The 10,395-nt window shown below is 39.7% G+C and overlaps 3 protein-coding genes across 10 annotated transcripts; 1 reads left to right on the forward strand and 2 right to left on the reverse strand.

Annotated features, from left to right (window-relative positions):
• On the forward strand, nt 1-915 carry LOC122024374. Its single transcript, XM_042582993.1, has one exon. It carries the CDS (start codon nt 75-77, stop codon nt 747-749), a length of 675 nt encoding a protein of 224 aa, XP_042438927.1. The 5' UTR covers nt 1-74; the 3' UTR covers nt 750-915.
• Nucleotides 916-958: 43 nt separating this feature from the next.
• Nucleotides 959-5,911, reverse strand: LOC122024371. Of its 6 annotated transcripts, none has more exons than XM_042582985.1 (9): nt 5,622-5,911; nt 5,201-5,468; nt 5,032-5,084; nt 4,861-4,897; nt 3,624-3,689; nt 1,854-1,958; nt 1,615-1,768; nt 1,348-1,424; nt 959-1,270 (listed from the first exon to the last, which is right to left on the reverse strand). In XM_042582985.1, the coding sequence occupies exons 1-9, from the start codon at nt 5,894-5,896 to the stop codon at nt 1,205-1,207; spliced, it is 1,101 nt and encodes a 366-aa protein (XP_042438919.1). In that variant the 5' UTR covers nt 5,897-5,911; the 3' UTR covers nt 959-1,204. The 6 variants fall into 6 exon arrangements, with proteins under 6 accessions (XP_042438919.1, XP_042438917.1, XP_042438920.1 ...); XM_042582983.1 differs by having other exon boundaries at nt 1,854-1,961; XM_042582986.1 differs by having other exon boundaries at nt 1,854-1,961; nt 5,648-5,864.
• Nucleotides 5,912-6,480: 569 nt separating this feature from the next.
• LOC122024373 (stress-response A/B barrel domain-containing protein UP3-like) lies at nt 6,481-10,195 on the reverse strand. Of its 3 annotated transcripts, none has more exons than XM_042582990.1 (2): nt 9,195-10,187; nt 6,481-6,639 (listed from the first exon to the last, which is right to left on the reverse strand). In XM_042582990.1, exon 1 carries the CDS (start codon nt 10,049-10,051, stop codon nt 9,221-9,223), a length of 831 nt encoding a protein of 276 aa, XP_042438924.1. In that variant the 5' UTR covers nt 10,052-10,187; the 3' UTR covers nt 6,481-6,639; nt 9,195-9,220. The 3 variants fall into 3 exon arrangements, with proteins under 3 accessions (XP_042438924.1, XP_042438925.1, XP_042438926.1); XM_042582991.1 differs by lacking the exon at nt 6,481-6,639 and adding an exon at nt 6,669-7,027 and having other exon boundaries at nt 9,195-10,195; XM_042582992.1 differs by lacking the exon at nt 6,481-6,639 and adding an exon at nt 6,715-7,048 and having other exon boundaries at nt 9,195-10,195.
• Between the last annotated feature and the right edge of the window lie 200 nt (nt 10,196-10,395).

Genomic DNA, 10,395 nt, shown 5'->3' on the forward strand with positions numbered 1-10,395 from the left:
ACTTCTTACCGTTTCCGATCCGACTCCAACCAACAAATCACAGCCAACGAACAAGAAAGACTAGATCAACCAAAATGACTTCTTCTTCTACTGACGCTCATGTGAAGCTTAGGAGCTCATTTTCGCAGTCTTCGTCTTCTCTCCACGCCCTCCTCCTCTCCTCTCTCAACCTGCTCCTCCTCGTTCTCGCCTCCGCCTCCTTCGCCCCTCTTTTTCTCCTCCGCACCTCCCCCACCTCCTTTGGTTGGACCCTCTTTGCCGTCTCCTCCTCCACTGCTCTCTCCGCCCTCCTCAGCCTCCTCTCCTCCCACCTCACCCGCCCCTGCTTCGCCGCCCACCTCCTTCTCGTCCTCGCTGCATCCGTCGGCCAGGCTCTAGGCTTCCTCACGCTCCTCCTTCGGCCCGGGCCCAGCCTGCGCTTGCTAGGTTCAGCCCGTGGCGCGCGGGATCAGCGGGCGCTGGCCCGGGTGGAGGCGGCACTGTTGTTGGGGATGTTCCTGATGCAGTCGCTAGCGCTGGTCACGGCCTGCACACTGCGACAGCGTTGGGTGCGGCAGTTCGAGGAGATGGAGGCCGATAGGGAGGAGGCGGCAGGGAGGAGGAGCCGGCGGATGGCACGGGTGCAGGAGGAAGCCATCGCCAACGCTGCGGCCGCGGCCAGGGAGCTCGAAGAGAAGTTGAGGAACAAGAAGGGACAGTGGGTGAAGAATGATCTGGAAGGCAGGAAGATCTCTCCCGTTGATTTCTAATTACTGTCGAATTATAAAGTGCTTAGCTTTAAGTAACCAAGATCGAAGATGATTTATGTGGTGCTCACCAAATTGCAAATTCGTGCATCGGCTGTGACACTGTGTACGTGGTGAATTGTGAACTCTATTACAATATGCAAAATAACTATATGTTGTTGATTAATCAGCCAAGTTAGCTTGATGCAAAAACTAATTTTTGGTCTGAAAACTTAAAAACTATATAAGCTGTTTCAATCTATGGATGATGAATGCACATGCACTCCTTTACTACAGATTTGTAGGTTTCCAACTGCTCCCTCACCCTCCCCCAGAAAAAAATAGGGATAGAGAAAGAGAAAGAGAATCTACAGTTGCTGCCATAAGATGGTTGTGAATGAATGAGCCAGTAACTTTTGGATGATGCCTCCCCAGTAACGGACTTTCACATCAAGGAATCAATCAGTAAGGAAGAATCTTCAGATCTGTAAACTCAGCAAATGTTTGTTTTCTGCTACTAAACGACCGTCAGCCTCTGGGACAACCTGCAGGGGTGTACAATGCGTGTAAGGATTAAGATGGCGAGAATCAAAGGTTTGCAATGACAGCACTGGATATATACCCGAAATCCTATCTGATCGTAAAGCTTTTGAGCCCCCGTGTTATCTCTGTACACTTGCACAAATATCTGCTTGATACCTGGGATGAACAAGAGCTTAATATCAAACCTCCTTTGCATACTCAAAGAAATGTATAAATAAGATAAAGACGTCGACAAAAAATCCCAGATCTGTCTAGCTCCTATTGCCATATTCTTGCTGGGACGTGTACGCACTTTAAAAAAAAATAACAAAAGAAAAGAAAAACTAGATGAAAGCTCATGATTCACCATATGTTGTGGCCGCCTCATTAGCTAAAAGTAGCATGTTTGTTGCAATGCCTTTGCGGCGATAATACTTGGAAACACACAAATCAGAAATGTAGGCATATTTTGGTTGATTTGCTCGGTAGATACTGCAGGATGCAGGTTCTTTTATGCGCTCCTGTTGAACGATTTAAGCACTAGCTTATTAAAGGAATTTAGCAAAGGAAGAAAACAAACAACCAGGAACAACATAATTTGCATACTAGAGGGAATGTTTCTCCAACCAACAGTTGTCGTATGCTTAAATCCAGAGTCCCAATAATGCTGCTCAGTGCAGTGCGCTTAGAATTCTTATCATCCTTCTTTACCTGCTACATGATAAAGCAGAAACCATGGTGAAACAATTGAATGGGAGGGATGCAATCCACTTGAAATAAATGTGCAAGGAAGCACAGCTATTTAAATTAGATTTCACTTGGCTCTGAGTCATATGGACTACTAAGTTTCAATTTAGATGAGCTGGAAAATGGTAGATAGGAATACATATGCAGAAAAATAGGATGTGGCCACAGAACAGAGATTACGCTTGAGACGAGGATCATCCATCTTCTACATTTGAGCAGATTTCTCATGCTATATCCCCATAGAATGCTGGGCTTGTTACATATATTACTTAGTACCCATTCCAAATCCCCTATTTATTTGACATTGAAAAGAGAATGAATTAATTGCATTAACATACAGGAGTAGAGATGTCTCCATTGATTTGATTTATCATTTTGGACTGTAATTAGTTTCAAAACAGGACATGCTGGATTTGATTGGCAAAAGTTTTGGATCATCCTGTATTAAGTGCTAGCTGAGACTGAAGCATTATGGACACCTTATCTATAGTCCACGTTAGAATCAGTGGGTTTAACAAAATTAGTTATGATGCCATGAAGTTAAATTGATCGGAAGCATTTTGTTTCTTTTGTTCTCCATTGAAGACCAGGAACCAAGTGCTCCAAATATAGCATCTAAAATGAGTTTAAAATATGCTTCTAAAGTAGGGGGGAAAATATGTGTTCGAAAAAGGTGCAATCAAGGAACAAGGGACAAAGTAAGGATCACATTAAGAAGGCGAAAAGATCAAAATTTCTTCTTGCAAGCAAGGAAAATATTTTATGATTACCAATAAAATAATGTTAATGTAAAGGTGATGAAATTTTCAACATATAGCCACTCCAGTATACTGTATATTTGAAGAGTAAACTCTATATGACACATCTTCAGTCCATGAACGTGAGGGGTAGAAGAAACTACTAGAGATAGACATACATGACTTCCTTGTTTGGCATATTTGTGAATTAGTTTCTCAGTTCTTTAGGACTTAAATTTGATTTTAGGATATGAGCAGTATGGTGATTCCAAGATTTTTCATATCCATGTATCTTTTTATTGCTAGTTTAGGTTAGGTTTTTCTGTTTTGCCCTAGGATTAACTTGTATAGAAGTGGCCCTAGGCAGTCCATGTTTCTCAAGCATAAATACCAATCTATTTTGCAAGTATCTGTATTGTCAATTCTATATCTAGCAAGAATTTAAAAGTCATGTTTTAAAAAGATAATATTACTTAACAATATTATATAACATCATGAAAATGTGAATTTAAATCCATTATATAATATATTAAATGAGTCAATCCAAGCAATCAATACAAACAAATGTGTGTGTGTGTGCATGTGCGCTTCTTGTTTGTTTATTTAGCAAAATTGGTCCAATCAAACCGATATAACATGGACATGATTTGAATTTAAACAAAATAGACTTGGGTTTAATCTACATAGTCCTTATGCTTTTGTCAATTGATCCCTCACTATATAAGCCTATCAGCCTATCACCCTGTACGAGCGAATATGTGAAGACTTTTTATAGTAACAATTTCTAATGGTATAATACACTGCTAAATATTCATAAATCATAGACTGAAGATCACTTCTAATGATTTGTTAAAATTGTAGAACTAATCTTAGGTTCTATAAGTTACTATACCGCAACAATGCAAATGCATTTCTCAGCTTGTTGTGCGCTGCACCTCTTCTTTATTGCATCAAACTCCTGCATCAGATTATATTAACAGCATAAATGGTTTTCCACATGGCACAGCTGAGATCATACTTAATTAACATGTAAATTCAAATGCCCAAAAGAAATATGATATATATTGTTTAAGACACTGGGGTAAAATGATGATCTAGTACCCTAAATAGATGGCAATATTCTCACAACCAACTGTAGATATCTATGTTAATTCTGATTTGTCAGTATTGATCGATTTCTAAATTATAAACTTGTTAGATAATTTAACTACCCAAATGCAATCCAAGTCCTTTGCAAAAAATGAGAAAAGAAAAGTGACTACTGTTTTTGTAAAACAATAAAAAAGCTAGCCTTTCCTTATATTGTACATCACAGATGAGTAAAAAAGTGTTCAACTGTGTTTATCTCAAATAGTGCATACAAAAGTATATTCCTCATGTGTTCTCCAATTCTTTATTTACTTGAGATACTGGAAGTGAATGAAACTCAAAACTAGTTCTTTTGTTTTTCTTTCTCCTTTGAAAATAAGAATATATACTGTAATGACAACCAGCAGAAGTGCTTGTGAAGTTCATGCTAAAAAAAAGACACAGAAAATCAAGGCAAGCCAATAGAAGTGACAGTAATAATGTTATCATGACAAAACTAGTAATTAATTAGTTCAAATTAAATTCAAACATACAACTCTGCATATATTGTTAATGAGGTTCACTAGCTAATTTATGGAAAAGGAACATGCACATTACTTGATGTTAAAATTACTAAAAAGTATGATGTGGGTAATTGTTGGATATGCCATATCCCATCGTATACTTCAAAGAAACTGAAAATCATACCCATTCCTGCTTCAAATCAATTACAATTATTAAAAGAACTACAGATACATGAAATAAAATGCTCAATAACCAATTAGAGTAAATTAATACATATTCATACAGAAAAAAAAGAGTAACTTTCAGGCATAGTAGAACATGTAACAGAATTGATTTGCGTCTTCATCCACCATGGCCACATCCACCTTCTTGATTGAGATTATTAAACGTATCACCTTTAATAACCATCCTAAACTTAGCTTCTCCATTCAAGCCTCATTATTTAGTATTTTCATCTTATCTCTAAAAATGTTATAGATTATCAGTGAAATGGTGTTTCCAAATGTCAAAGTCATCAATTACAAAATAATTCATACCTTATTTGCAAATTGTCTTTTATAGATATCAAGAGAGCTGCAAAAATTGGATTGCACACACACATAAACAAAAATCCAATATTAGAATTCAGTTGCATCCCAAAAATTTTCAAAAAAAAATCAATAGTGGAAAGACAAAAGAAGGGCAAAGTTAGTTGCAAGAATGCAGACCGAACATCTGAAGAGTTCTCCCAATGACATTCGGCCCTTATCCATGCTGCCGCCTGCAATGACGACAACAAAGTTAGGTATCTTTAAAAAAGAAAACCTCAAAAATGGGGGAACAAACAGACGAATGTACCAATGGCGTTCAGCGACTACAATCTAAGTTTGAGCTCACCCATAGTTCTTCGTTCAGAAGGGCCTCCCGTGCAATAAATCTTCCGAATGCTCTCTTATGCTTCCAGTTTCCTTCTTCATCCGAAGGCTGCGGACGGTCAAACCGAAAGTTCGATCCGTCCCATGAAGCGTCGATTTTAAGAATCTTCGGCGCCAGACTAGATTGATTAGAAGACATCTTGAGCTGCGGAAACTCTGGGGACCTATGGAAGCTGCCGGAATTACCCTCGTCTTCCTCAGCATCGGAGGATGCCACAGATCCATCTTTCCTAACAATTCACTTTGAAAGATTAGGGCCCTAAAAATTGTATCAACCAAAGGCACGGAAGACAAAGAACAAGAAGGGAAACGAAAGTCGGGAAGGAGAGAACTCCATCTCGATTTCGCCGTTAACACAATCAACGAGGAAAAAAAATCTCTACCGTATTGATAAGAATAATCCACTCACATAACCGCAAAGACGCATGTCTTGCAGGGCTTGCGTCGATCTTGGGTGTGGAATGGTGACGATCGCCGGAGACCCGACAGTGGAGCGGCCACTGCTGTCATCGATCTCGCAACACGCGCAGCCCGAACCAACGACACAGGTTGAGGGAGAGCAAGAGAGCGGAGAGAATGGGAGAAAAGTCACGCCGACGCGGGCTGGGAAAGGAAAGCTGTTTTCCTCTTTATAGATGAACCGTCCATCATTATCCATTTATTTTAGTATTTTCACTATTTTTCATCCAAATGCATTTATGGTTTGAAATAATAGTCGTTAAAGATTTTGAATATATTGTTTAGGATAATCGCCGGAGTAACACAGATCTCACACGCAAGGCTTTGTCACTCCAGGCCAGACTTTTTTTTTGCCCTTTCAAATTTTTATTTTTAGTATTCCTCACTACTGACAAAGGTAAGATGAAACTATCACCATAACCTCCTACGCCTCACACCCTCTAAAAAAGGAATAAATTATAAATAAATTATGAAAACTTATGAATCTTAGTCGAACGACCTTTTTTAAACAAAAAAATATGACATAACCTGATATAGTATTTATACCTATCAAAAATCAAACCATATCTTTCCGATAACAAATTTTTACCCGAATCCCACCTCGACTGCCTCGCGAGGACTAGTATTCCTAACTATTGCATGTTCGCTTTCCCTCCCACTGGTGATTATGATGCTTATTTTTGATTCATGGGTTTCAATTGCAGTGTGACTCTTGGGGATGACTTTATTGTCCTTTTAGTTGAAAAAATTTGTGATTTTTATCACTGCATACAATTTAAAGCAAGCAGCGAATACAGAATCATTAGGATAACACAGATTACAATCTTGCACATGAAAAACTCAAATTGGGAGCATAAATAATGTTTGCCTAAGATTCAAGAGATTAAGGACAAAATACAGTGCCTTTATTATGCAGATCACCAGCAAATGGTTGGAGTCAACCTGCAAGAGGAAGAATGTGACACTTTCATTAAAAAATTTGGATTATTCTTACAATTTAGAACAACTCAAGAATCATTCAATTCTTACTCCTTAAGAAATAAGAACATGTAATTTCAAGTCTTTGTTTAGTCACTTTAACTGTGTCTGATATTGAAAATGGAACACTACAAGCCAAGACTCATGACTCAACTTCCTTATTAACCACATACTTTTTTAAAAAATAGATATTTTGGACTCTTAGAACTATATGACTCAACATCATACACGTAGTGAAAGCTACAAGCACAGAGCTTGGTAGATATGAACTGGTGTATAAAGCAAACTAGAACGGAGGCAGTCGACTCAAAAGCTTAGCTTGTAGATTTCCTTACACCTTGTACGTATCAAGCTGCTTGAAAAACAGTAGAGGCTGATCAAAATATTCAAAGTAACAAAAATCATTATCGGTATCGTACAACTCAACTATTAAAAAGTTGAAGGGAAGAAACAGATAGAATCTATTGTAACAACTAATCACAATGTCCCCAACTGCTTGGGGTCAAACTTCCAAAGATCTTTTCTAGCCATTAAGCTTCTTCCAAGCAGTATCACTTGTCAAACCAAGAAACCACATTGGCAAAAACCTGAAGATCTATTACTTCTTGGCCCATAAGTAACTGCTTGACATTTTGACCTTGTCCCCTTTTGATTAAACTCTTGGCTCTTTTACAGTTTTACTTGTGCCACAACACGCATCAAATACTATCACTCTTCAACTATCAGCCCTTCTACCCTCTATACTTCACATTTTTTTTCCCGAAGGCATTCCGATCCCTATTCCCTACCAACCACAAACATGAAATATGTTTAGCTTATAACACACAAGGCTCAAAAGGAGATTCAACCTGCCATAGTTTTTTTTTTGGTCTTGTCAAAAAAGATCCTCTCGTCAACCCATGTTTAAAAATAATAGCCCATAGCCAGAAAAGAAGAACATTCAACTTGAAGATAGGATGCCTCAAGCCCATAGTCTCAGGTTGGCAAAAATGCAGTGATCCATGATAAAGATGTCAATTCAGCTCGACTATCCATAGCCTATAAGCTATCTTTTGTAAATTTTTTGATATAAACCTTTTTTATATCTAAAACAACTTCAAAATCTACTGGAAAGTATTTGTTAAATTCAGTTTATCATTATTATTTTATAATTATTTCAATATTATTATACTGTTTCATCATTAAGTTTGAGCCCGAGGCAGAGTGCCAAGGTCATGCTGGACCTGGATCACTGCCCACTCTAGTTGTGCTGGGCTAGATGCAAACTGACTGGTTGGGCCATTTCGAGTCCAACCCATGCCTGTGAGAGGAATACTTCCTTTCAAGTCGTCAATAATTTGAGACAAAGTGGCCTCCACCCTACTCCTACATGGTATCCAAAGTAATATCTCATCTTTAGAGTTAGAATTCGAGGGAGTAATGAGCCATTTCTTCCCTTCAGTACCATGTGTTTAAGTGAGACTCCAAAAGACTCCCAAGTCTCACGTGGTTAAGTGAGATGTCAAGACATTACAAACAAAGAATCTTTGCATTTTGGGTTGCTTAAATCACTTCGCATTTAGGATGCCTAAGACATTACCTACATGATTTAAATCCTTAAAATAAAGTTCTATTTGGTGTATCTATCCCCTCACATCTTGACTAAGTGAGAAGAAGAGTCACCATAGAACATGGCCTTCTACGATTCAACTCCTAATAAGATCAAAACAAATGAAGAAAATAACTATCTAGTGCACCTGATTATCTTAATATCAATATTAATCAGGAAAAATCTAATTTAAAGAGTTGGAAAATAAGCCCAACTATCTTAAATATCAATATTAATTAGAAAAATCTAATCTAAAAATTTAGAAACAAATGTAGTTACATTAAAACTTTAAGCCATTACTCTAACAAGTCTTTGTTAGTCTATGTTGTGGGAGGGTAGCTTATGCTTTATAAATATGACACTGAATTAAAATGAAAGTGATTAACAATATATTGGACCCAACTATCTGAAATATCTGTATTACTCAGGAAAATCTACTCCAAACACTTAGAAAAGTAAGCGCAGCTAGCATTAAAATTTTAACCCATCACTCTAACAAGTTTTTTTTAGTCAACATCACTGTAAAAAGTCTTTGTAAATCTACATTGTGGGAAGTTGGATTATAATTCACAATACAAGGACACAGTGTTGACCTAAGGCTGCCAAGCAATCCTTTTTCACTGCAAAGTTGTTTCTCAAGAATAAGCATTCGTTAAGTTGCTGATAGAGGTTGCTTCAAACTCCAATCACAAAGTTTGGCCAGTTTTATGCTAGTTGTATTATTTAATCAAAACTCTAGTTCTTCTCAGACCAATTTTGTTCAAGATCATTTAACAACTACAACTAGAGAGGATTCAAAATATTTAACCAACTCAAAATAATTCCAGAAACATGTACCACAAATATAAAATTTTGCCAAGGAAATTATTTCGTTGAGTGGTTAGCAAAGGAAGCTCAGTTGTGTCATAAAAAGGTGAAGTTTCGAATGAACCTCTGTGGATTGTGGGTGAAGAAGCATCAAAGGTTAGCCGCAGTTGGAGGCGGAAGCACAAAATCAAGCACAATGAAGCTCTCCAGGAGCGGCCTGACCTTCTCCTTCACCGAATCTACCAAGTCCTTCTGTCCTGCATCCATCGCGTCGAGCGCCTCTAGACTACGAAAGAACGTCAGAAGGCCCACGCCGTACCCCTTGGCCCTTGCCGGCGAGAAGTTTTCCCCGAAGCTCACCTGCGTGACCGCAGCTGGAGCCGAGACCTTGACCTTCCCTAGCGTCTCAATGAGTTCCGCTGCAGCACCCTCCTTCGGCTTCGCGAGGGTGAGCCGCATCGCCGATCCTGGCGGCGGCAGCACCGGGCCGTCGAGATCGACGACCCAATCAACAGCCATGATGTCATCGCTGATGGGGAGGACGAGTTCCTTGACGACGGCCACGTGGGAAGGGTGGCCGGAGTAGGTCGCTAGGTCGTCTTTGGATCGGTAGCGGCAGTGGAGCAAGTGGGTGAACCCGGCGGCGGAGGCGGCTTCGGATCGGTGGCGGAGGATGGGACCAGCGGTGAGGTGGGTCACGACATCGAGAGAGGCCAAGGATTGCAGACCGGACATCATGGCGTCGATCTTGGACAGTTCAGTGGAGTCTCGGACCTTGAAGAGGACCACATGCTCGACGATGTAGACGGCAGCCATGCCAGCGCTGTTGAGCAAGGAGGATGAGGAGGAGGAGGCGGAGGATGGCGTGGCGAAGAGCCGGCGATGGGGTGAGGACGAGAGGCGAGGTGAACAGAAGAGGGATCCAAAGCCGAAGAGAGAGCGAGGGCGGTGAAGATAAGGGAAGGTTTTCAGACACGCCATGGGCTTTGTCTAAAGTTACAAATGCACCCAGCTATGCGGTTGTTGGCGGCGGTCTCCTCCTCCGCCCGTTGGACTAGAGATGGAGTGAGTTTCGATAGCGACGCCGGTCCGAGTTGAGGTCGGAATGTTTCGCAGGATCATGCCATGAATGCGGTTCTAATGGTACCGGAAGCCAAGTGCATCAGCATGTTGGTAATCCGTCCCGAAACCCGATCCGTTAAACGGGAGGATTATTTATTTTATTTTCAACAATATTTTTTATTTTTAGGATTGCTATAACTTTTACTAAAATTCTAGTATGTAAAGCAAAATTAATTTGAGATCAAAATTATTCTGGTTTAATT

The sequence above is a fragment of the Zingiber officinale genome, chromosome 9B (genome assembly GCF_018446385.1).
Source record: "Zingiber officinale cultivar Zhangliang chromosome 9B, Zo_v1.1, whole genome shotgun sequence".
NCBI classification, from domain to species: domain Eukaryota; kingdom Viridiplantae; phylum Streptophyta; class Magnoliopsida; order Zingiberales; family Zingiberaceae; genus Zingiber; species Zingiber officinale.